This window comes from Gorilla gorilla, chromosome 3 (assembly GCF_029281585.2).
Source record: "Gorilla gorilla gorilla isolate KB3781 chromosome 3, NHGRI_mGorGor1-v2.1_pri, whole genome shotgun sequence".
NCBI classification, from domain to species: domain Eukaryota; kingdom Metazoa; phylum Chordata; class Mammalia; order Primates; family Hominidae; genus Gorilla; species Gorilla gorilla.
In genome coordinates this window covers 103,363,428-103,390,635 of record NC_073227.2, presented here as the reverse complement: position 1 = coordinate 103,390,635, position 27,208 = coordinate 103,363,428, and the positions used below count along the sequence as shown (strand labels likewise).

General features: G+C 40.9%; 1 protein-coding gene and 1 long non-coding RNA gene across 2 annotated transcripts in view; one reads left to right on the top strand and one right to left on the bottom strand.

Moving 5' to 3' along the window:
• The window catches only part of LOC134758336 (uncharacterized), an 11,247-nt gene extending 6,537 nt beyond the window's left edge, over positions 1-4,710 (bottom strand). Inside the window, exon 1 of the long non-coding RNA XR_010133407.1 lies at positions 4,054-4,710. This is a non-coding gene — a long non-coding RNA (uncharacterized lncRNA). The remainder of the gene's footprint in view (positions 1-4,053) is intronic.
• Positions 1-27,208, top strand: part of PLAC8 (placenta associated 8) — a 27,495-nt gene extending 287 nt beyond the window's left edge. The window contains exons 2-5 of the mRNA XM_004038903.4: positions 6,482-6,628; positions 9,392-9,516; positions 21,251-21,364; positions 25,091-27,208. Coding sequence (XP_004038951.1) covers positions 6,511-6,628; positions 9,392-9,516; positions 21,251-21,355 — 348 coding nt within the window. The 5' untranslated portion in view covers positions 6,482-6,510 and the 3' untranslated portion in view covers positions 21,356-21,364; positions 25,091-27,208. The remainder of the gene's footprint in view (positions 1-6,481; positions 6,629-9,391; positions 9,517-21,250; positions 21,365-25,090) is intronic.

Genomic DNA, 27,208 nt, shown 5'->3' with positions numbered 1-27,208 from the left:
TTGCCAAATGCCAGGCTTTTCAAAGTAGTGTAAGATCCCAGCCTTGAATCCTCATCAATTGCTGCTTTCTGGAACAAACAAATATTATACATTGTATTTAGTAACATGATCATTAATTTCACTCTTTATTTCAATATGTATGCATGTTGACTTACGCCGGTCTAATTTCTTTCTGCTTTACAAATATTCTATTTTATCCATTCAACGTATTTAGAAACAAGATATGGAATTTTGTAGATTTAGCTAATGAATTATAAGAATTCTTGAATTCTCACTATGAAAGTAAGAAAAACAGACTAGAATGCTTCAAAATTAAATTCTGGTGCTTCATTTATATGTATAAAGAGAGATGGAGAGATTATGAAATGGAAATGTTTCAATCAAAGCCAAAAAATGAAATTTAACATCAATAAACAGTAGAAAGAAGAGAAAAATCTCAATAATATGTCTAGTATCTGGATTAATCAATATTAATAATATGTATTAATATTACTATAATTAATATCATGTATTATATTAATATTATTTTATTAAGATAGTGGGCTGTCCTCAGGAGTGAAGTGCTCATAGAAAGGAGAGACAAATACAAGATTGATTCTTAACTAATAGATAAAATTAAGGTGTTTAAAATATGAGCCAAATACTGCAAGATTTCCTGACATTGAGACCATTCCACAGAACTTCCTAAAGAAAGGTATTCTAGTCTCATTCTCCAAAGCTTGCCCACCAAGATTCCCATTTCACTACCTCCTGCCCCCATTTTTCCTGCATTTTCCAAGGTGGCCCCTGCCAACTTTTTTTTAATCACTCTCTCTGCTCCTGTGGGGTTAAAGATGGCATGGAACAAAACAGCTGTGTGGTCACACCACAACGGGCAGAACTGCTGGCCACAGATAGGAAACCTCAGGCATCTCCTTAGCCCTTACCAAATCCAGCCCAACACGTTTACACACCCTGGCACTCAATAAAATATTTGCTGAATTAAACTGGATCTGTAGTTATTAGTAACAGAAGAAAGATAAGGCCACTGGTTGTGGGTTACAAAATGTGCTCTGCAAGGCCACTGGCATTAGAATCTTGTGAAGTGCCCAGGATACTGCACAGGCCCGCACCTGAAGGGAGAGGAGCTAGTTTGGAATGTGCTCCTGGGAATGCGAGAGGGTCTAGCATGGGCTTCATCGCATGGAGGAAGGTATACCGTTTTTCGAATTCTCACCGAAGCAGCTACGTGCTCACCAAGCCGTGTCTGTGAGAAGGGCCACGTTTTTCTAGTTCATAGGACAAAACCCTATGGCATAAGGGCAGCAGCCCTGCGGGTGCGCGTTACAGACTTTTAGACCCTAGCTCATTCTATCTAAACCACAATCTCTGAACAGTGTGTAGAATTCTACATTGTACAGATTCCTCAACCCTAGCTCATTCTATCTAAGTCACAATCTCTGAGCAGTGTCTAGAAATCTACACGTTAAAGAGCAGTCCAAGTGGTTTTACTAATAGTAAGCTTTGAGGACCACTGAACTAAGGAGACAAGCTGGTACCTAAGGTCCTAGGAACTCTAGATTTTCAAGGACGTTTTCTCTCCACTTATTGCTGACCTTTTACCTTGAATGGCTAAGGCTAAAGACTTCATGGCTGAAGCAAAGAGAATTGTGGTTGTTTGAACAAGCAACAATTTTACATTTGTTTCTGTTTTACATTTGTTGCAACTTAAAAGATACCTTGAATTTTTAAATGATCACAGAGGCGCATACAAATGAGTGTGTTTGCTTTCTCATCTGTTTTATAACTTTCAAGAAGGTATTTCTTTGAATAAGATATCTCACGGGAGAAGTTATTAGACCCTTTTTAGAATCAGCTAGAAGTGACAGATGGAAGTCCTGGATAGCAGTTCCCTTTAGGACTACTCTTCTACGCAGGGATAAGCCGAGTAGACTTCTCCACCAATATAGGTAATCTGTGCTAGAAAGGAACTTATAATAGCATCAGAAACCTCCTGGGGCCCCCCATTTTGCTCCAGTTCCTAGTGCTAATATTCACAGAAGCACCTGGGTCCCTGCAATCTCCCACATTCAAAAGAGGAAGTCAAAAGTACAAAAGTAGTGAAGGAAACAGAAACATACAATGTTGACTGTTGGGCTAAAGACTGTTGAGGCTACTACATGGAGGAAGTAATGTTCACACAAACTAACTGGCAGTTAGCATATGGATATTTGAGACACAGCTGATATATATATATACAAAAAAAATTTTTTTTTTTTTTGAGACGGAGTCTCGCTCTGTCATCCAGGCTGGAATGCAATGGCACGATCTTGGCTCACCACAACCTCCACCTCCTGGGTTCAAGCGATTCTCCTGCCTCAGCCTCCCGAATAGCTGGGATTACAGGCATACACTACCACACCCAGCTAATTTTGTATTTTTAGTAGAGACAGGGTTTCTCCATGTTGTTCAGGTTGGTCTCGAACTCCCGATCTCAGCCTCCCAAAGTGCTGGGATTACAGGCATGAGCCATCGCACCCGGCCAATACAGCTGCTTACTATAGAATATAGAGATGGCCACTGAGTGGATTTCAAAGGCACTCAGAAAATGTTCAGGACTCAAACTGCTATGAAGTCTAACATTAGCCAATTTGAATACAAAAACACATACGCCATACACTAAGTAAATACAGTCAGGTAAAGGAAAAACAATTAGATAATTGCAGGGTGGTTTTTATTCTGAAATCTTCAGATTGCTGTTATTATATTAAAAATCACAATATAGGCTTCTTGAAAAAATAAGGGTGTTAAATGAACATGTTTTTCCTCTGAAAGAGTTGTAGGATCATCTTTATTTATTGAATACCAGTTTCATGCCAAGCATTGGCTAGAGGCCAAGAGGGAAAAAAATACAAACAGCTATAGTATCATTTGTATGACTTGCCCCCTCCTTTTTTTTTATTTTTTATTTTTATTTTTGGAGATAAGAGTCTCGCTCTGTCACCGAGGATCCACCTGCCTTGGCCTCCCAAAGTGCTAGGATTACAGGCGTTAGCCACCGTGCCTGGCCTGGTATGACCCCTTAAAATTTTGTTTTCTAGTCGCTGGATTTGCCTTTTGTTTCTGAAAAGGATATTTCTTGTTTTGCTTATAAAAGAAATAAATGCTAATTATAAAAAAAATTATCGGCCATGGGTGGTGGCTTACACCTGTAATTCCAGTGTTTTGGGAGGCCAAGGCAGGAAGATCACTTGAGGCCAGGAGCTCAAGGTCAGCCTGGGCAACATAGTGAGACCCCCATCTCTACAGAAAACGAAAACAAATTAGCCAGGCATGGTGGTGTGCGCCTGTAATCTCGGCTACTCAGGAGGCTGAGGTGGGGGGATCACTTGAGCTCAGGAGTTCCAGGCTGCAGCGAATTATGATCGTGCCATTCATTGCACTCCTGCCTGGACAACGAAGAGACCTTATCACAAAACAACAACAACAAAAAGTCTATCAGCCAATCACCTAGGGATAGCCACTTGACATTATGGATAATTAGCCTTTCATATTTTTTCTGGTATTTGATAACTAAGATGAAATGCAGAAGAAATTTGAATACATATTCTCTAGCATTTCCTGTAATGCTTCTTCCTCCAGGATTTCAAATGTGGGAAGCCATCACCCAAAAATATGATTTCGACCATGTTAGTACTGGAGTTGGGATTTAGGGAAGATCTGGGCCCCACCTGTGGAGGTCTGCAGAGTCAGGTGAAACATTAGCCTTGTTTGCGTTTCCAGGGCTGGGCTCTCGCCACTGTTTGCTATGCACCATCTGGAGCCTGCATCACGCATGGCCTCAGCCAGCCCGGAAGCGGAGAGCGTGGTGGCGGGGGCGCTAGTGAGCTCCTCCTGTGTACCAGGTCCCGAGCTAAGGTTTTGAGACACCTCAGTGAACTTGGCCCACAAAATCCCCTGCCTTTGTGGAGCTTACCCTCAGTGTTGGGGATCTGGGACTTACTTTTCCCAAAGCCAAGCTAATTATTGTAAAAGGGGTGAGTGACGAAAACGGAATCATTGCAAGGTCCTTACCTCTTATTTCATGAGATTGGCGGCATGAGTGTGTCTAGAGAGCTGTGGTTGCTTCCTCTTACACGTGGGCGTGTACACCAAGACTAGAATCCAGGGTCCATCTAATAAGCATTCAAATCAGCGGGCGGGGGAGGGGGTGGGTGATAGTTTCTTGTTTTACTTTCCAATCCCAGCGTTGCTCAGCCCATACCATCTGATAAAAACTTTTTACAATTTAGAAATGCCCGGTGAGCCTGGGCGCCCGGAGCGACAGAGCGGCGGGTGCCCGGGAGGAAGCGGCGCCAGCCCTGCCTAGCGTTGCGGCTCCTGGCGCCTGCCGCTGGGGCTGGGCTCCGAGACCGCGCGCCCGCTGCCCGGTTCACGCCGAGTCCCCAGCGGCGCGCCGCCCCGGCGAATGGTCCCCCGAGGGCAGCCATCCGCAGGCGCAGTTCCCTGATTGCCCCAGCAAAAATGGACGGTCTCCTTGGGATAGATTCTGCGCGGGCTGCTCTTAAGAATTTACCCGCAGGCAGGTCTGGTCCCAGCAGAGGAGACCCAGGGGTCCCAGAGCTGGGCTGGCGGGAGGCGTAATCCAGCGGGGTGAGGGTTGATCGAAGAGCCCCGCGCGCAGCTGCCGCTCACAGTCCCCTTCCCGAGTGCAGAGCGGGCGGAGAAGGTAAGAAGCCCACCCACCCACTCCCCGCCTCCTGAAGCCCGTGCTTCAGACCTGTCCCTGCAACTGGGGAGGAGCCAGGCGGGCTCTCCGCCTCCTCGATCCTCCTCCCTGGAAGAGGCCCGAAGGCAGCGGCCGCCAGACACACGTTCGCCTAGTCCATCACCCGACGGCTCTGCCCCTCAACAGGGCTCCTCCACTGCCACGTACACATCCGCGGCTCATGCACGCCCTGAATGATCGGCTCAGCAGGACCCCCTGGTTTTTTGTTCACTTACTGGAAACTTCTTTTGCAGAAAATCTTGTTTGCTGTGGGATCCACAGATGGGTCCGCCTCCCTCTTTTAGTGTAAAAAAGCAGTGAACGGCTATTATGGAACATTTTTTAAAAAATCAAACAGAAGCCAAAACCACTTTAATGTCTATAGAAGGACACGTCTAATACATTTAAAATAAGCTTCACCTGTTCTGAATACAGTTCATGGTATTTTTATTTAAAGACAAATTCTTTAGAATGAGCCTGTAAGGTGGGTAGGTCAGAAACCCCATTTTACAGATTAACAAGTGGACATTTAAATGACTAGTTAAATGATGAGTCTAAGATCACAGTTTCAGAAACTAAGACTTGGGCAAAGCCGCTCTCACTCCGAATCTAATTCATGTTCCATGACCCTACACTGCCTCTCATGATGTAGAGAAATGAGGCGTAACCTTACCAAATGTACTTCTTAATAAACTGCCCCTACCACACAGCAGGGTCCGTCAGGCCAGCGCTGACACAGGTTTGCAGGCTCCCAGTAAATATGAAGTGAAGGACAAGTCAGGAAGTGGGAAGACTGGAAAGGATTGCTCATCGGAAATCAGTCCAAAACAAAAAGAATAAATTAGGAACAAGAAGGGGGGATATACACAAAAGTTTAGGATGATGCCATTTTAGAGAATGCTGTTTTCCATAATTCACTACTTTCGGCCATGATCACAGGTTGCTCGTTTGTTTCGCAGCCTGTGTGAATACCAGGTACCTGTCTAAAAACAGTACACGAGCAACACTCTTCAGCTCCCTTACCCCACGAGAAGCAACTGTTCACCTTCCCAGTTCCGTGAATTCTGTGGTTTTTGTTTTGGGGGGTTTTGTTGAGGCGGAGTCTCACTCTGTCGCCCAGGCTGGGGTGCAGAAGTATGACCTCGGCTTAATGCAACCTCCACCTTCCCGGTTCAAGCGATTCTCCTGCCTCGGCCTCCCGAGTAGCTGGAGTTACAGGCACGCGCCACCAAGCCTGGCTAATTTTTTGCATTTTTAGTAGAGGCGGGGTTTCGCCATACTGGCCAGGCTGGTCTCGAATTCCTGACCTCAAATGATCCGTCCGCCTCGGCCTCCCAAAGTGCCGGGATTACAGACCTGAGTCACCGCGCCCGGCCCAGTTCGGTGAATTCCTTCCTTTCACCCCCAGGGTCTCTATCTTGTGAAGGGTGGAGATAGAAATTCTGTTCTTCAAACAGAGCAACTTCCTCTACACTGCCTCAGCATCCTGCCCCTAAAGTGGGCCTTTAAAGAGCAACCTCGAGATTTCTTTTATATATATATATTTTGTATTATACTTTAAGTTCTAGGGTACATGTACACAACGTGCAGGTTTGTTACATATGTATACATGTGCCATGTTGGTGTGCTGCACCCATTAACTCGTCATTTACATTAGGTATGTCTCCTAATGCTATCCCTCTCCCCTCCCCCTACCCCACAACAGAGATTTCTAACACCACTCTGCCTTTTCAGTCCACTGCTTTTAAGGCCCTGCACTGAAAATGCAAGCTCAGGCGCCGGTGGTCGTTGTGACCCAACCTGGAGTCGGTCCCGGTCCGGCCCCCCAGAACTCCAACTGGCAGACAGGCATGTGTGACTGTTTCAGCGACTGCGGAGTCTGTAAGTGTGTGGGGAAAGAACCCCCTTATTTGATACCGAGGTGAATTAGCAATGAATCAATCCTTCCCCCATTCCTCCCTTATTGTGTGGAAAAAGTTTCTAACTTACCACAAGCACTCTGCATGTCAGGCAATGGTATGTTTAGCAAAAAAAAAAAAAAAAAAAAAAGCCTCCGTATGGATAACTTAATTTTCTCCAGCCCTTCAAAGAACAGTCTTACTCCTCAAATAAGTTCTGGGTTAAGATAATAGCAAAAGAGCTGATTGATTCTAACAACGAGCAGGTCCGGCCTGACTAAATAGAACTTACATTAATTTAAAAATTCCAAGTTGAACTTGATTTTTTTAGAAAGACTGTTCTTGCAACATATAAATTAACCTCATTAATTTATAGTTACATTGTGTCCAGTACCCAAGGGATAGATTCATGGTTTCCATATGCGTTCAGAGAAAACTATTTTAATGTATATATTTAGGTTTTTTACACACCTGAGAATAAAGAATTCTGGAGGCAATTAGCTTGTCACTGGGAAAAAAAAATCTCTGACTGCTTTGTTTTTTTTTTGTTTTTTTTTTTTTTTGAGACGAAGTCTCACTCTTGTCCCCCTGGCTGGAGTGCAATGGCACAATCTCCACTCACTGCAACCTCCGCCTCCCAGGTTCAAGAGATTCTCCTGCCTCAGCCTCCTGAGTAGCTGGGATTACAGGCACCCGCCACCACACCTGGCTAATTTTTGTATTTTTAGTAGAGACAGGGTTTCACCATGTTGGCCAGGCTGGTCTCAAACTCCTGACCTCAGGTGATCCGCCTGCCTGAGCCTCCCAAAGTACTGGGATTACAAGCGTGAGCCACCGCACCCAGGCTGTTTTCTTTTTATAAGATCTCCTTAAAAGATCTCTTACTTACAGATGTCTCTAAATGAACTTGGAGGAAAGAAGTTTGGGGTGTGATGGGCGTTGCAGCGAGGAGCAAGGTGCTTAGTTCTCAATAATGACCGAGAAATAAACAAACCCACCTGCAGAAAACTTGCTCTGAAGTCTATTTGCTTGTCTTGGTCCACATAGTACTCTAAGACAAGAAAATAAAATACATTATCCTTTAAAGTTGAAAATGACTTTGAATGAGAGTTGAATTGAACCTTGTTTTTGTTTTTTGTTTTTTTTGAGACACAGTCTCACTTTGTCACCCAGGCTAGAATGTAGTGGTGCAATCTCAGCTCACTGCAATTGTCTGTCTCCCTGGTTCAAGTGATTCTCCTACCTTGGCCTCCGAGTAGCTGGGGTACAGGCACACACAACCACACCCAGCCAATTTTTGTATTTTTAGTAGAGATGGGGTTTCATCATGTTGGCCAGGCTGGTCTCAAACTCCTGACATCAAGTGATCCGCCCACCTCGGCCTTCCAAAGTGCTAGGATTACAGGCATGAGCCACCATATCTGGCCTGAAATTGAACTTTGAATGTGGTAAGAATTACACTTAGGCTGGGCGTGGTGGCTCACACCTGTAATCCCAGCACTTTGGGAGGCCAAGGCGGGCAGATCACAAGGTCAGGAGTTCAAGACCAGCCTGGCCAAGATGGTGAAACCCCATCTCTACTAAAAAATACAAAAATTAACCAGGCATGGTGGTGGGCACCTGTAGTCCCAGCTACTTGGGAGGCTGAGGCAGAAGAATTGCTTGAACCTGAGAGGTGGAGGTTGCAGTGAGCTAAGATCGCACCATTGCACTCGAGCCTGCATCTCAAAAATAAATAAATAAAAAAATAAATAAATAAAATAAAATAAAAATAAAAAAAGAATTACACACTCAGTAGCATAGCAAGGGAAAATTACCTAGGGAATGAAACAATTGTGTTTGTTTTTTCACTCTCATTGTCTGGGGTGACGACTTAAGCTTCTCAGGGCACCAGTTCAACATCTGCAAATCAAAGTGAGAATTAGACTACATTGGTGAAACTCTCTAAAGATGAACATTTTAACCCTCTCACCCCTAGTATTATTATTACCCAATTAAATGAATACACAAGTTCCAATAAAAGCTTAATTGCTTAATAGCAAATTTTCTTAAATGTAGATCTGATCAAATTATTCTCCCCTCTTAAAATGTTTCAGTGGTTCCTCATAACTCTCATGGCACACTCTTAACACTTACAGTTTTTCATCATCTGGTCCCCAACCTGCCTCAACCCCCAGTTAAATCCTCATCCCATCCCAGGGCTCCAGCCATATTGAATGAACACTAGCCTTTGCCAGGATGTGCCAGATTACCTCGAAGAGGCTCTTTTCCTTTTTGTCCACCTTTAAAACATCTAATCATCCTTCAATATTTCCTGAGCATTTCCTACTCAGGGCCTTGTAGGCCCCATTTTTCTGGGTGACTTGTTGGTATTTCAAACACGTTTCTGTTGGAGAACTTTCCCTATGATCTGCCTTCACTACTAGACTTGAGCCAGGGGCACTGTCAGTACTGAGGATAATGTCTGGAAAATGAATAAGTTTTACTGCATCAATGAACAAATGAATGAAGGCAGAACTATGACAAGAATGATATACTTTGCAAAGGCGTGGTCATTCCTGAAATGATTTGCGGGTGGAGCGAGAAATTGATGCAAAGCTGAACAGAAACATTGAAGATGGACTTAGCAGCAGGCTTTGTGGCCAAGGCCCCATGACTTGGACTGCCATTTGTGAAAGCAAGCTAAACTTTCAGCTGTGGCAGGGGCAGAGTGGAGTAATATGTACCCCTGGTTTCATGTGTCTAGGTCTCTGTGGCACATTTTGTTTCCCGTGCCTTGGGTGTCAAGTTGCAGCTGATATGAATGAATGCTGTCTGTGTGGAACAAGCGTCGCAATGAGGACTCTCTACAGGACCCGATATGGCATCCCTGTGAGTCTCTTACCATACCATCTCACTCAAATATGCACCCCATTCAAAATAATTATTATAAACATGGAGATCATTTGATGTATACATCTTCTGAAATTGATTGATAAGAGTTCCCTAGCATGTGCAATCTTGCATTCGGTTGTAGCAACAGATCTTCTGGTTATGTGGCCTCCTTCTAGGTTTCTGCTGAAAACCTGAGAAAATTGATAACTCATATTTGCAATGGATGTCATACCATGGAAGAGGCTTATTTAGGATCTACTGTGGCATGGATGCATTACATGTATTATCTCACTTAATCCTCACATCATCTCTGTAAAGTGGGTAGATCCACAACATTTTGCAGAAGAGAACTTTAAAGTTTTAAGAGGTGGAGTAATTCCCTCAAAGATAATAGTAGAGAAAGAGTCAATACTCAATTCTAACTGTCCATTCATACACTTTCCGTTACACCAACTCCACTTTGTGTAGGTGAGAGATTATATTACTTAGAGTCCTCCTAAGTGCATTAGAAACAGAACCAATAAGATTGGGAGTGGATGTGTGTGTGCTTGTGTGCATGTATGTGTGTATACACATATATATATACAGGCAAACCTCAGATATACAGGTTTAGTTCTAGACCACCACAATAAAGCAAATATTGCAATAAAGCAAGTCACATGAATTTTTTGGTTTCCCAGTGCACATAAAAGGTATGCTTATACTACACTATAGTCTGTTAAGTATGCAATAACATTATGTTTCAAAAAACAACATATGTACCTTAATTTTAAAATACTTTATGGCTAAAAAATACTAATAATAATCTATCTGAATCTTCAGCAATTCATAATGTTTTTGCCTGTGGAGGGTCTTGCCTCAGTGTTGGTGGCTGCTGATTGATCAGGGTGCTGGATACTGAAGGTTGGGGTGACTGTGGCAATTTCTTCAAGTAAGGCAACAATGGTCTGGGCGTGGTGGCTCACACCTATAATCCCAGCACTTCGGGAGGCCCAGGAGGGCTGATCACTTGAGGTCAGGAGTTAGAGACCAGCCTGGCCAACATGGTGAAACCGCTGTCTACTAAAAATATAGAAATTAGCCAGGCATGGTGGCAGGTGCCTGTAATCCCAGCTACTTGGGAGGCTGAGGCAGGAGAATTGCTTAAACCCAGGAGGGAGGCTGCAGTGAGGCCAGATTGCACCTCAGCACTCCAGCCTGGACAACAGAGCAAGACTCCATCTCAAACAAAACAAAACAAAACAAAAACGAAAAACAAATAAGGCAACAATGAAGTCTGCCTCATTGATTGACCATTCCTTTCATGAAAGGAAAGATTTCTATGCTATTTGATAGCATTTTACCTACAATAGAACTTCTTTCAAAATTGGATTCAGTCCTCTTAAACCGTGTTATGGCTTTATCAACTAAGCTTATGGAATATTCTAAATCCTTTGTTGTTATTTCAACCATGGTCACAGCATCTTCACCAGGAGTTGATTCCATCTCAAGAAACCTCTTTCTTTCTTTCTTTCTTTCTTTCCTTCCTTCTTTCTTTCTTTCTTTTCTTTCTTTCTTTTCTTTCTTTCTTTCTTTCTTTCTTTTCTTTCTTTCTTTCTTTCTTTTCTTTCTTTCTTTCTTTCTTTTCTTTCTTTCTTTCTTTCTTTCTTTCTTTTCTTTCTTTCTTTCTTTCTTTTCTTTCTTTCTTTCTTTCTTTTCTTTCTTTCTTTCTTTCTTTCTTTTCTTTCTTTCTTTCTTTCTTTTCTTTCTTTCTTTCTTTCTTTTCTTTCTTTTCTTTCTTTCTTTCTTTCTTTCTTTTCTTTCTTTCTTTCTTTCTTTCTTTTCTTTCTTTCTTTCTTTTCTTTCTTTCTTTCTTTCTTTCTTTTCTTTCTTTCTTTCTTTCTTTCTTTTCTTTCTTTCTTTCTTTCTTTTCTTTCTTTCTTTCTTTTCTTTCTTTTCTTTCTTTCTTTTCTTTCTTTCTTTTCTTTCTTTTCTTTCTTTCTTTCTTTCTTTCTTTCCTTTCTTTCTTTCTTTCTTTCCTTTCTTTCTTTCTTTCTTTCTTTCTTTCTTTCTTTCTTTCTTTTTTTTTTTGAGACAGAGTCTCACTCTGTTGCCAGGCTGGAGTGCAGTGGTGAGATCTCGGCTCACTGCAACCTCCGCCTCCCAGGTTCAAGCGATTCTCCTGCCTCATCCTCCCGAGTAGCTGAGATTACAGGTACCCGCCACCGTGCCCAGCTAATTTTTGTATTTTTAGTAGAGACAGGGTTTCACCATGTTGGCCAGGATGGTCTTGATCTCTTGACCTTGTGATCCGCCCGCCTCGGCCTCCCACAGTGCTGGGATTACAGGCATAAGCCACCGCGCCCAGCCTCAAGAAACAGCTCTCTTTTTTTTTTTTTTTTTTTTGAAAGGGAGTCTTGCTCTGTCACCCAGGCTGGAGTGCAGTGGCGCCAGCTCGGCTCACTGCAAGCTCCGCCTCCCAGATTCACGCCATTCTCCTGCCTCCGCCTCCTGAGTAGCTGGGATTACAGGTGCCCACCACTACGCCCAGCTAATTTTTTGTATTTTTAGTAGAGACAGGGTTTCACCGTGTTAGCCAGGATTGTCTCAATCTCCTGACCTCATGATCCGCCCGCCTCGGCCTCCCAAAGTGTTGGGATTACAGGCGTGAGCCACCGCGCCCGGCCAAGAAACAGCTTTCTTTGTTCATCCATAAGAAGTAACTCCTCAAGTTTTATCATGAGATTGCAGCAATTCAGTGACATCTTTAGGATCCATTTCTAATTCTAGTTCTCTTGCTATTTCTACCACATCTGTAGTTACTTTCTCTACTGAAGTCTTGAACACCTCAAAGTCATCCATGAGGGATAGAATCAACTTCTTCCAATCTCCTTTAATGTTGATATTTTGATCTCCCCCCAGGAATCATGAATGTTTTTCTGTTTTGTTTTTTGAGACAGGGTCTCACTCTGTCACCCAGGCTGGAGTGCAGTGGTGCCGTCTCGGCTCACTGCAGCCTTCCCCTCCCAGGTTCAAGCAATTCTCCCACCTCAGCCTCCTGAGTACCTGGGGCTATAAATGTGCAGCATCACACCCAGTTAATTTTTTATTTTTATTTTTTGGTAGAGATGGGTTTTTACCATGTTGGCCAGGCTGGTCTCGAACTCCTGACCTCAAATGATCCGCCTGCCTTGGCCTCCCTAAGTGCTGAGATTACAGCTGTGAGCCACCACACCTGGCCAGGAATCATGAACGTTCTTAATGAAACCTAAAATTATTAATCATTTCCACAAGATTTTCAATTTATTTTCCCTAGATCCATCAGAGGTATCACTGTCTATGGCAGCTACAGCCTTCAAAAGTGGTTTTTTTTTAAAATAATAAGACTTGAAAATCAAAATTACTCCTTGATTGGCTGCAGAATAGGTGTTCTTTTAGAAGGCATGAAAATAACATTAATCTCTTTGTATGTCTTCATCAGAGTTCTTGGATGTCTAGGTACATTGTTAGTGAACAGTAATATTTTGAAAATAATCTTTCTTTGTGAGTATAGGTTTCAATTGTGGGCTTAATATTTGGTAAACAATGCTGTCAACACATGTGCTGTCATCAGGTTTTGTGGTTCCATTTATAGAGCACAGGCAGATTTAGCATAATTATTTTTTTTTCTCATGGGGTGGGGGAAAGAAAAGTGATTAGAATAATTCTTAAGGGCTCTAGGATTTTGCAAATAGTAAATGAGCATTGGCTTCAACTTAAAGTCACCAGTTGCATTATCTCCTAACAAGAGAGTCAGCCTGTCTTTGGCACCTTTGAATACAGGCACGGACTTCTCCTCTCTAACTTTGAATTTCCTTGATGGCATCTTCTTCCAATAAGGCTGTTTCATTTTCATCGAAAATCTGTTTTTTAGCGTAGCCACCTTCATCAATTATCTTAGCTAGACCTTCTGGATAACTTGCCACACCTTCTCCATCAGCACTTGCTGCTTCACCTTGTGCTTTTATGTTACGGAGAAGACATCTTTCCTTAAACCTTATGAAGCGACCTCTTTTAGCTTCAGACTTTTCTTCTGCAGCTTTCTTTTTTTGTTGTTTTTGTTTTTGTTTTTGTTTTGAGATGCAGTCTTGCTCTGTCGTCAGGCTGGAGTGCAGTGGGGCATGATCTTGGCTCACTGCAAACTCTGCCTCCCGGGTTCAAGCGATACTCCTGCCTCAGCCTCCCCAGCTGCTGGAATTACAGGCACGTGCCGCCACACCCAGCTAATTTTTTTGTATTTTTAGTAGAGACGGGATTTCACCACGTTGGTCAGGATGGTCTCAATCTCCTGACCTCGTGATCTGCCCAACTCGGCATCCCAAAGTGCTGGGATTATAGGCATGAGCCACCACGCCCAGCTTCTTCTGCAGCTTTGTCTCTCTTATCCTTCATAGAACCCGAAGAGCACTGGGGCCTTGCTGTGGATTAGGCTTTGACTTATGGGAATGTTGTGGCTGGTTTGGTCTCCTATCCAGACCACTCAAACTTTCTCCAGATTAGCAATAAGGTTGTTTTGCTTTCCTATCATTTTTATGTTCACCGGAGTAGCATGTTTAATTTCCTTCAAGAACTTTTCCACTGCATTCACAACTTGGCTAACCATTTGGTACAAGAGTAGACTAGCTTTCAGCGTCTCTCTGGTTTCAATGTTTTTCTCACTAAGCTTAATTATTTCTAGCTTTTGATTTAAGTAGGAGATATGTGACTCTTCCTTTCATTTGAACATTTAGAGGCCATTGTAGGGTTATTGGTTGACCTAATTTCAGTATTGATGTGTCTCAGGGAATAGAGAGGCCCAAGGAGAGGAAGAGAGATAGGAGAACAGAACAGCTGGTCAGTGGAGCAGTCAGAATACACACATTTATCAATTAAATTTGCTGTCGGTATTAGTCCGTTCTTGCATTGCTATAAAGAAGTACCTGAGACTGGGTAATTTATAAAGAAAAGGTTCTCGCATTGCTATAAAGAAGTACCTGAGACTGGGTAATTTATAAAGAAAAGAGGTTTAATTGGCTCATGGTTCCACAGGCTGTACAGGAAGCATAGCGGTATCTGCTTCTAGGGAGACCTGTGGAAGCTTACAATTATGGCAGAAAGCAAAGGGGGAGCCAGCACTTCACATGACTGGAGCAGGAGGAAGGGAGACAGAGGTGCTACACTTTTTTTTTTTTTTTTTTTTTGAGATGGAGTCTCGCTGTGTCACCCAGGCTGGAGTGCAGTGGCACGATCTCGGCTCACTGCAAGCTCCACCTCCTGGGTTCACGCCATTCTCCTGCCTCAGCCTCCCAAGTAGCTGGGACTACAGGAGCCCGCCACCACGCCCGGCTATTTTTTTGTATTTTTAGTGGAGACGGGGTTCCACCGTCTAGGCAGGATGTTAGGCAGGATGGTCTCGATCTCCTGACCTTGTGATCTGCCTGCCTCACGCACCTGGCAGTTTCTTTTTTTTTTTTTTTTTTTTTGAGACAGAGTCTCGCTCTGTCACCAGGCTGGAGTACAGTGGTACGATCTCGTCTCACTGCAACCTCTGCCTCCCAGGTTCAAGCAATTTTCCTGCCTCAGCCTCCTGAGTAGCTGGGAGTATGGGTGTGCGTCACCACACCCATCTAATTTTTTTTTGTTTGTTTGCATTTTTAGTAGAGATGGGGTTTCACCATGTTGGCCAGGATGGTCTAGATCTCTTGACCCTGTGATCCGCCTGCCTTGGCCTTCCAAAGTGCTGGGATTACAGGTGTGAGCCACCATGCCCAGCCTCTGCTACACACTTTTAAACAACCAGATCTCACGAGAACTCACACACTATTGGAACACAGTACTAAAGGGAAAATCTGCTGCTATGATCCAGTCACCTCCCACCAGGCCCCACCTCCAACATTGGGGATTACATTTGATGTGAGATTTGGGTGGGGACAACATCCAAACTATATCACCATCTTATATGGATGGGTGCAGTTCATGGTGCCCCAAAATAAATAGTAACATCAAACTCTTAATGATCACAGGCAGCCATAACAGATATAATAAGATTGAAAAAAATGGAAATATTGCAAGAATTTCCAAACTGTGACACAGAGACATGAAGTGAGCACACGCTATTGGAAAAAATGGCACCCTTAGACTTGCTTGATGCAGGGTTGCCACAAACCTTCAATTTGTAAATTGCAGTGAGCCAAGATTGCATCATTGTACTCCAGCCTGGACAAGAATGAAACTTCATCTCAAAAAAAAAAAAAAAGTTATAGCTGATTATAAAATCATCTTTTAAAGAGGACCAAAGTGAGAAAACAATTGTCTGTGGATGACAAAAACATTTTAGGGCAGCCACAGTTAAAGGCACAATTGACAAGGAAATTTACTTCTGTGGCACACAGTCATTTAACATAATAATTATAATTATTATTGTTAACATATACTAAGTCATATTAGAATTATAGCAGTTTTATATAATTTTGGAACATACACCAATAACACATTTACACAAATATAGACCAAAGAAAGTCATTTGATATTTGACAATGCTTCCTGTATGATTTTTGTACCAAATAAGCCATTTTGAGACTTTAGAGGACCTAATATCTAAATATTAGGTTAGAAAGAGACATAATTTATAATTTGATTTTGGAAAGCTTGTCAGATATCAAAGGTTTAAAACACCAGATATCACAAAATAGAATCCCAAGTCACCATAAGTCATTCATTTGGCAAAAATACTCAAAAAAATTTAAAGAAAAAAACCTTTATTCTGATAGAGGAGACTTAGCTTTCCAAACAAGACTCAATGAAGATAGCATGAAGCCAGCTGAATCTGTCTCTTCTTTCTGTCCTCCTTTTTTTCCCTACCATTTACCCAAAGGAGAAAACAAAACTCTTTCATTATCTTTTAACATTACATAAAAATCATCTTTGAAAGAGAAAACCAAATTTCATGTTTGCATTAGTGCATCTTTAATGCTAAAGCTAGTTTTTACATAAAATTGTATATATCTATCCAGTTTTAATTAGTTTGACCATAAGGTAAGATTTTCGTAAACTTTTTAGAATGCTTTATAATTTTCCATCAAACAGAAGATCCATTTTCTAAGAAAACCCTGTTATTTGGACACATGGGCTCAGATTCTGGCCCCACATCGGTGTGATTTTAATGTTTTAACCTATGGAAAAATGCTAAATAATTTTTTTTAGCTCTTGGCCAACTTGTTTATACCCACAGAATTTTTTACAAGATCAACCCTACAAACCCTTTTCACTTTGCTTAAACCTTCAGTTTCGTCCCGTTAGTCTTTTAGGTTAAGACAATCTTTAAAACCCTCAGGCCCGGCGCGGTGGCTCACGCCTGTAATCCCAGCACTTTGGGAGGCTGAGGTGAGCAGATCACAAGGTCAGGAGATTGGGACAATCCTGGCCAACATGGTGAAACCCCATCTCTACTAAAAATACAAAAATTAGCTGAGCATGATGGCGCGCACCTGTAGTCCTGGCTACTCGGGAGGCTGAGATAGGAGAATCACTTGAACCCGGGAGGCGGAGGTTGCGGTGAGCCGAGATCACGCCACTGCACTCTAGCCTGGTGGCAGAGCGAGACTCCATCTCAAAAAAAAAAAAAAAAAAAAAACCCTCAAAACTAGACAAAATTACATTCCGTTTAACAAAAGCCATATTCCTATGCCTTCTTATAATCTTTTACCAAAAACACATTCCCTACACACCTTGTGTGTAAAACTGTTTCTCCAGTGGTCTCAATTACATGTTACCATATTAACTCTTAGCAACTTTTATTTTTAGTGAAAACTCTGATAAGTAAGATATTTTAATTATGTATTAGGGGTGGAGCCTAGGACATTAGACAGAAATGAAGATAAGGTCAGACTCTTTTTAGCATAGCTAGCGGGCGTGGCTCTCCATATGTCCCCAGGCCTTATATATTGTCTAAGCCTCCAAAGTAGGTAAATCAAACAATTTTCAAAAGTCAAAGAAACAGTTTGACCTTAAAGCATTTAGCAAATCTGACCTTAATTTAGGGCAAATGTCTACATTTTCAAGACAACTTATTTTACCAATAATCTTTAAAACTGTCCTTATTTCCAAAAGATTACTAAAGCCACATGAACAAAAAGGCATTAAAGTTTCTATTTTTCTGACAAAATATTTTATTTAAGTGCTTTTTTCCTAAGCCAATTAATCAGAGCTCTTTTATATATAAACATCACACACACACACACATACACACCCACACACACACACACACCCCACATGTAAATAGAGACAGACAGAAGATTGGGCACTTGTAAGATTTTTCATTTGCCAGTTTCTTAATTGGATGACTGGCTTCAGGGTGGAGCTCTTGGAGGAATAGAGCCGGGACAGCATGCGTTTCTAGGACCAAATAAGTAGCAAATAAACAGCTGAAGGCAAGACAGATCTCCAAAGTTAAAGGTACCGTTTTATACTGGTTTCTCGATCCCCAAAAGGAGGGAAATACTACGGGAGAAGACAATGCAGTGCTTTTACCGACTGTGCATTTCATTGCAAAGCAACACAAAGCCAGTCAGCCCATTTTGTAATCAGCCCATCCTCATGAGAGTCTCATCTCCCAGTGAGGGGTGAGGATGTTGCCTTATCTTCCAGGTGGCCAAGAGCATGCTTCTCTGATCCAAGTGTGCAGAGTCAAGTATCCCTCCATAATTACTATTAGCCACCCCTTAAAGTACATTTCCTACCTAGTTATTACACACCAAAGCTCTCTCATAATGCAAAGTAATTGCTGATACCTCCCCGCCACAAACTCAAAAACCGTCAGATAACACAATGCAAAACAGAACGGAGCCTTTGACTTTGAGAAGGATCTATCCACTTTGGGTCTATCCAATTCCTGGGGTTTCATGAGGAAAACAGTGTTTTTTTTCCAAAACGTGGCCTCTGGTGCCTCCTCTGTTTTTCCCAGTGAGTCCTAGGCTACCAGAAGTTATCTTAGGGCCTCTCATGTGCCTTAAGGATGACAAGACCAAAAAAATAAAAATAAAAATAAATGGAGAAAAATAATTCAGTCAACTGAGAAGAAAAAAATATTTTTTCAGAAAAATAAGTTCCAAGAAGAGAAAAACATAAAGGCCTTTTAAATATACCTACAGCTTGTTTATCCACTTTTAATTAAGCTGACTTTTAATCATAGTACTCTTTAAAAAATAAATCCTTTCAGATATCTTATTACCTGAATTTAGCCATGCCAAGCGGCCAGTATTTCTGGTTTCTGAACTTTACCAAAGGTAACCTCCTAGGTTCCTCAAGAACATGGTAAGAAGTTTCTTTTTTACAAGATTTACAAACTCCACAAGGTAGTTCAGAGAAAGGAAAGTTCAAGAGGGGAAATCAGAAGCTATCCATTGGTGGAAAAACACCTAATAAATGGCAAAGTTACACAAATAACAAACCAGAAAGGAATCATTCCAGAAGCCAACAATTGAACCCAGGCCACCACTGTCAAAAAGATAAAGGCTTAGCTGCTGAGCTATATAGCATTGAGCAGTTTCTACTGCTTTTTCCAGAAGGAGCCTAAAGAAGCCAATTTCAAGCTTACAAGGCTTTTATCTGCTCAAGAAAAATTTTTTGGACTATGACATGAACCCCCAAATTCCTGTCCTCTGGATGGTGGAAACCAAAAGAAAGTATCCCCATATGGTCACAAGATTTAGCTCTGAAGGGCACAAAACAAGACATAGAAATTTCTTACAGTATTGGCTATCATATATCAAGTAGGAAAAATAAGTTACAGGATAGTATGACCTCATTTTTAAAAAACAAAAGAACTCCTGAAATGCCAAACTCTATACGTCTATGTCCATAGCTGTATCTTCATCTAATCTATATTTATATGAGTCATAGGCATAGAACAAAATCTAAGGAAAGAGGCTACACAGCAAATTATTAATAGTTTATCTCTGGTAGTGACATTGGGTAGAAAGGGATTAGATTGTTATTTTTCACTTAATGTTGTTCTGTGTTTCAATTTGTCATTAAAATTATCTATAGCATGCATTTAAAATTGTTTTAATTTTTATTTAAATTTTGTTCACAAGTGCTGTCAATAAGCATTTTTTTTTTTTGGTAATTCACAAAATGGTAAATATTTTTAAGTGAAAATAGAAAATAGTTTCAGCTAGGTGCAGTTGAGCATGCCTGCAGTCCTAGCCTGAAACTCTTTTTCAGGAGGCTGAGGTGGTGAAACTGCCTTTGCAAAATTATGACTGAGACAGTGAAAGAGATCTAACTTAACTGACTCCATCTTACTTCTAACCGCCAAGCTGTCCTTGTTCATTCCTGGGTGTAGGCTGAACTAACTTTGGGAGAAACGTAGTTTATAGTTTAAACAAACATGGTAATAGCCCTTTCCCAAAGCAGACCTCCCTTTTGCCTGGGGAATAGATTGCCTTTGTAGGACTAACATTAGCCACAAGACTAAAATTATAGTTTAGAAGTCATGGAGCTGGAGGCTACAAGGTTCTGACCCTCCCTAAACTGTTCCTTAGATCAGTGCTTAATATAGTTTGCAGACCCTGCACTTGATGGAGATGAGGGTTCATCTAGTGCCCTGCCCGTGACTGTGTTCAGTTTCAAGTCTATTAAATGCCAGGAATGTAAATGCCACTGTTTTCTAATGCAGCTTTAATTTTTTTATTTATCAAAACCCTGAAACAAAGTGTTTTTAAAATCATCTAATTTTACAAAGTAGTCCCCAAAAGTTTCTTCCTTACTTCTTCCCTAGAGCTGATGTCTTGGGAATTTTCCTCCATATCTCCAAATCACACACTTGTATTGCTACTTCTTGACTTTTAGTTAGAGGCATTATCTGTTAACCTCCCACTAGGGAAGATGTGAATTTAGTTCTATTTTCTCCTCCTCCCCCACCACACACATGTGCCCTCTCCCCCTACCCCTTTCTTTCCAATATAGTTATATGGTTAATTCCATATTCAGTGTTTACATTTTGATACTTATATTTGTTTTATTCAACTTCAGAGCTGAGTCATATAGTAAATATGATTGCTTTTTCTGCTTAATTTTGTTTTTCCTGGTATTGGTAATTATTGAGTTTTTGTTAGTATTTTTCCTCCATTTACTTATGAGTCCTTTAACCCCAAATTGTTTGCCAGTTTTCTAAATTTCTTCCCAACAACTTCAACACATAGATGTTTTATCATTTTCATCTTCATGATGAAATCACTTCCAGTCCCACTACCTTTTAAACTAGTTGCCCATTATTCCTAGTGCTTAGCTCTCATCCTGGGATCTCCCTTCACCATGACCCTGGAGATTCCATTAGCTTCTCTTCTGTATTAGACTCCTTCTTATCTTCCTCTCTCTTGGTTTACACCCTCATTTTGGTGGAGCACATCCCCTACTAACTTCCTACGACAGAGAGGAGGTCCAGGAGAAAAGAGTTTTGAAATTCTACTTCCTAAGGATATTTAACTCTCATACTTGATAGTTTGGTTGGACATCTCCTTACATTTTCAGAAACATAAAGTATAGAAAAATATTTTCCGTCATAAAATGAGACAACATTTATGTGAAAAAGTGAGGTAATATTTTCCTAAATGTATCCATCCAAACTCTGAATCTGAAAGATCAGTGCCTTCTGCTTCTCTTCAAGATGTGGCAAGTCTTAATTCCAAATAGGTGAATTTTATATTTTTATTTCTTTTTGGTTTTCAAACAGGGATCTATTTGTGATGACTATATGGCAACTCTTTGCTGTCCTCATTGTACTCTTTGCCAAATCAAGAGAGATATCAACAGAAGGAGAGCCATGCGTACTTTCTAAAAACTGATGGTGAGTCAATGCAAACATGCCTCTCAGAATATGTGGGTTTTTAGAAATATCACTAAAGACTCTGTCGATTATTTGTTGTTTTGAATAATTCAGCAATAACTATTTCTTAAATCTCCTGAAGTGCTATCATAATATCAAGATTGGCTTTAATTTTCTTCTTATGAAGAAGATAGCTCTATACTTTGAAACCATATTTTAGTAAATAAAGGAATGGTGAATTTTCTAAACTTCTCAGAATTCTGGTGATCTATTAAGGAAGCACTTACCACTTGTAAAATACCAGAGTATGGTGAGATACAAAAGAATTAGAAAACATGTTCCCTGCTAAGACAAACAAGTTGACAAAAGGAATTCATAAATAATTATAAAATAGAAGAGTAATGAAAATAACATACTGTATGATATTTGGATTGATTGTGGCATAAAGCATCTATCATAGCAAGGTGAGGTTAAATAGAAAACTCCTATTGGAGAAGCTGAACTTTGAAAGAGGTGAACATAGAATTTAGAATGTTTGGAAATGTTATATAGAATTCACCATCTGAAATTCAATCAAGTCATTTTCAACTAATTTTTCTCAGGACTATCTATTGAGGATGTAGTTAAGTAGAAATCAACATGATTTACTCCATCCCCTGTAGAATATATATTAAGTATGGGAAGAACACAATTTTTCTACTCTTTGTAATATCCAGTTTCCTTCCTGAAGTGATAAGGACTCTGTATGGGTTAATAAAAATAACTCTTGGGAGATATGTAAAAAAATGTTCATTTACTTAGCAAGTAATGTATCAAGGATCTAGGATCAAGTATATATTATCTTAGCAACTAATGTATCAATGTATCAATATCTAAGACTAGGTAAGATACTGTTAGGTATTGTAGTAGGGTTGGGGAGCAAGATAAATAAGCTAGTCCCTCTGTCATTATAGAATTTATACTAAAAAAGGGGGATTAGACAAACCCCTAACTAAAATGCAGAATTCAATTAATGCCTATAGACAAAGCGGTATTTTATGTTCAGAGGAGGAAAAGATCACATCTTGTAAGATGTATAGGTGAAAGTTTCTTGAAAGCAGTGATTTTTAATTCTAAAGGGGAAGTGCGTATTAGTTCACAACAAGAAACAGATGGCACTCAAACTGTGATAGTTCAAAGATTTAATGAAGACTAATTATAAAGGTGTGGGTGGGGCATTGTAGGGAAATGACAAGGGATGGTGTAATAACCTGCCTGGCAACAGCCCCAGGGAGGAGAAGAGGGAGCAGTGACCTGAATCCTTAAGGAAAGAGCTGTGTGAAGAGGCCTGCCCTGAAAGAAACAGTATCCTCTCAAGAGAGGGGTGTGAGCAGCCCGAGGCAACCCATAGAACTGAAAAAGTACCCTGACCTCACTTTCGGATGTCCTTCTGGTTTTCCCATTGGCTGAACCCACCAGAAAGGCAGAGGGCAGCAAAGTGTCACGGTAGTCCGCAGGTCACTTCCCAGGGCACACAGCAGGATGGTCAAGGGAGTAAGTAAATCAGATAGGGGCAAACAGAGGATCACTGACTCAAGATATGGTTTTAATTAATAGAAATGGAGGCTGAGTGCAGTGGCTCACGCCTGTGATCCCAGCACTTTGGGAGGCCAAGGCAAGAGGACTGCTTGAACCCAGGAGTTCAAGACCAGCCTGGGGAACATGTTGAAACCCTGTCTCTTGAAAAAATACAAAAATTAGCTAGGTGTGGTGGTGCATGCCTGTAGTCCCAGATACTTGGGAGGCTGAGGTGGGAGGATCACTTGAGCCTGGGAGGTAGAAGCTGCAGTGAGCTATGATCACACCACTGCACTCCAGCCTGGGCAACAGAACAAGACCTTGTCTCAAAAAAAAAAAAAAAAAAAAAGGAAAAGAAAAAGAAAAAGAAAAGAAATGAAATGTTGCTTCTAATCAGCAATATTAATGAAACTAGAGAGGCAAAAACAGAGAAAATATCTTTATGAGCTTAGGTCCAACTTGGCTAGAACATATGGCATAAGTAGAAAAATAACGAAAAATAAGATTTTAAAGGCCTTAGCATGCAATGTCTGAATACTAAGCTAATGACTTGGTAGGAATTGGGAAATTATTGCAGGCTTGAAGTAAATGAATAGAACTACTCTTTAGAAATATGAATCTAAGGCTGGGCACGGTGGCTCATGCCTATAATCCCAACACTTTGGGAGACCGAGGTGGGAGGATCACTTGAGCTCAGGAGTTCAGCACCAGCGACCAGCCTGGGCAACATAGCGAGACCTCATCTCTACTAAAAAGTAAAAATAAAAATAAATAAAATTTAAAAATAATAAATATTAATCTAATAATAGTATATAGTACAGATTGTACAGGATGAGGCCAGAAGCAAAGATGGGGAGTTAGATCATTCCGACACTGTTTACTTAAATAAATACATGAAACAATTTGGATCAAATATCTACCCACACATTCATAGTAATGAGTCCTGATAGCTTAAGTGTTTTCTTTAACCTCAGGGAAAATATCTCACTGAATCTTTAGGTGGGTTTGAAGTAAAATACCTTGGCAGTCCTGACTCCTCCTCATCAACTTGGACCCTACATCACTCACTGGCAATAAAACTTTAGACACACAGATATCGAAATGGGGAGAAACAAGAGAGAAAGAGCAAGGAATAACAACATGATTTACGTTAAAATAGATTGAGATGAAGGACATAGGAATCCACTGGAAAAGCTCCCCATAGTCCAAACTGGGGCACTTTGAGGAACAAAATAAGGTCGTGTTAGATTATAACCCAAAGTATAAAATATCTATGAGTTTATACTGACATAAATGATTGAATACAATTTGAAAATTGAAAAAAAGTATGTATGTTGAAAGCAGGGAAAACTGGGAATTTTGAGAGCAAAGAAGTGGCAGGAGAATTTCTGTATGGGAGAAGAGACACATCTCCCATATGAAATTCCAAATATTTAGGTAGATACTCCTTCCTCAAGGAGAGCGGCATGATTCCCCACCCTGAAGTGAGGGTTTGCATAGTGACTTCCTTCCAAAAAGTACAGCATGAAAAGTACAGCATGCAAGTGCACTCTCTATACTGTATGGAGTAACTCCACAATGGAGAAACCTGACACAATGACCTGAGCCAAGTAATCAACGTCACCATCATTGGTGATAAGTCATATTGATAGTTTGCACCCCTGATTTGATGTGATGAGAATGGCACTTTACCTTTGTGGTCTTCCTCCCAAAACCTGTTAACTCCAGTCTAACCATGAGAAAAACATCAGACAAACCTAAACTGAGGCACATTCCACAAAATACCTGACTACTCCTCCTGAAAACTGTCAAGGTCATCAAAAACAAGGAAAGGCTGAGAAACAGTCACAGTTTAGAGGAGCCTAAGAGAAGATGACAATTAAATGTAATGTGGTATGCTGGATGAGATGCTGGAACAGAAAATTAAAGTAGGTAAAAACTGAGTAATCTGAAGGTAGTATGGGCTTTGATTAGTAGTAATGCATCAGTATGGGTTCATTAGTTTTGACAAACCTCCCATGGTAATGTAAGATGTTAACCAACAGGAAAATTGGGTGCCAGATACATGAGAGCTCGCTGTACTATCTTTGCAACTTTTCCGTCAATCAAAAATGATTCTGCAATTAAAAGTTTATTAAAAATTATAAAAGTATACTAAGAAAATTCAAAACTCTTGTGTGTCCTTTATAGGTGAAAAGCTCTTACCGAAGCAACAAAATTCAGCAGACACCTCTTCAGCTTGAGTTCTTCACCATCTTTTGCAACTGAAATATGATGGATATGTTTAAGTACAACTGATGGCATGAAAAAAACCAAATTTTTGATTTATTATAAATGAATGTTGTCCCTGAGCTTAGCTAAATGGTGCAACTTAGTTTCTCCTTGCTTTCATATTATCGAATTTCCTGGCTTATAAACTTTTTAAATTACATTTGAAATATAAACCAAATGAAATATTTTACTGATAAGATTCTTCATGCTTCTTTGCTCTCCTTAAAATGTCTTTTTCACTAGTTAGTTCCAAGGGTCAGTCTCATAATTTTGTTCTTATACTTCAATTTCCTTTTTCTTTTTTTTTTTTTAATAGAGTAGGGGGGGGGGTCTTTCTTTCTTTTTTTTTTTTTTTTTTTTGAGATAGAGTCTTGCTCTGTTGCCCAGGCTGGAGTGCAGTGGCGTGATCTCAGCTCACTGCAACCTCCCCCTCCTGGATACAAGCGATTCTGCTGCCTCAGTCTCCCGAGTAGCTGGGATTACAGGTTCCCGCCACCATGCTCAGCTAATTTTTGTATTTTTAGTAGAGATGGGGTTTCACTATCTTGGTCAGGCTGGTCTCGAACTCCTGACCTCGTGATCCACCTGCCTCGGCATCGCAAAATGCTGGGATTACAGGCATGAGCCGCCGCGTCCAGCCTAGAGTTGGGGGTCTTTCTATGTTGCCCAGGCTGGTCTTGAACTCCAGGCCTCTAGCAAGCCTCTCATCTCAGCCTCCCAAGGTGCTGGAATTACAGGTGTGAGCCACTGCACCATACTTTGGTTTCTTAGCAGGAGATTTTGGTCCACAGTAACCCAGCTCTCTTTCATCTAAGAACTTTAGATGAGAAAAAAAAAAAATAGACTACAGATAACTATTCCCAGGCAGTTATGGTACATTTAGCCAACACTTTTGCCTCTTCTCATGTTATCTGTTAGTATTAATGCTGACAAAGCAAGATTTTATACGAAACAACACACCAAGCCTTGCTTTTCCACTGCATTCCTCAGGAGGTTGTTTATTGTGTTGTTGATTTTCTTTCCCTTTTGAATATGAGATATCAGAGTAAGAAAAGTCTGATCAGAGTTTTCTGAAAACTCTTATCAGAGTAAGAAAAATTTGATCAATGATCAAATTCAGTGACTCAATTTTGGTTAAATTTTATCCATCAATAGATGGATAAAAGTGTAAAATGATTTTTTTCACATTTCTTGTCCCATTTGATCCATCAGCATCATTTTGCCCTGATGAAAATCTCACTTCCTAATCTCCCCTAGTTCTCCTCCTACACTTCTGATTCCATTTCATTTGTTGGGGTGGGGGAAGTAAGGGGCAAAACTATTTATCTTATACACTTATTGTGAGATCTCAGTGAGACAAAATGTCAAAGCACCTGGAACTTAGTAGGCACTCAACAAATTCAAGCACTCTGCCCTTTCCTCCACTTACCCTATAGCTGTGGGTGCTTTGCAGGGTTCTAGGTTGAGTCCACTCCTTTCACATCTCACGTTCCTAGATAGCATCATCTACTCCCATGGTTCTAACTGCCTCTTAGGACCCCAAAGTCTGTACTTCCAGTTTCTCCCTTACTATTGATCTTCAGAATGTCTCTCTTGCTAGCTGTGAAAATGAGTCCATCTGGATGTCCCCTAGACCTTGTCTACCCAACAGGTCCAATAATATCACTTAGTTGTTCAAGGTGAAAAATCCAGGTACCAATGACCCCTGAATTGCCTCATCGCACCTTTCTCCTTTGCCCCGATATCCAATCAGACACCCACTCTGTCACCGATACTCCACTTGAAAGCCCCAAGGGGTGATCTATTTTGTTTGCTGCTGTATTCCCAGTGCCTAGAACAATGCCTGACACCAGTAGGTATCTACTCAATCAATCATTTATTGAATGAATTAATCTGTCCTCTCCTCTTTGCTGACATAAATGTAGTCCAAACCTTATTACCTCTTTGGCAAATCATGTTCATACCCTCTAAACTAACCTTCCTGCCTCTAGAAACTCCAGCTTCCCTTGCCTTCTCTCCAGTCCATCCTATACACTG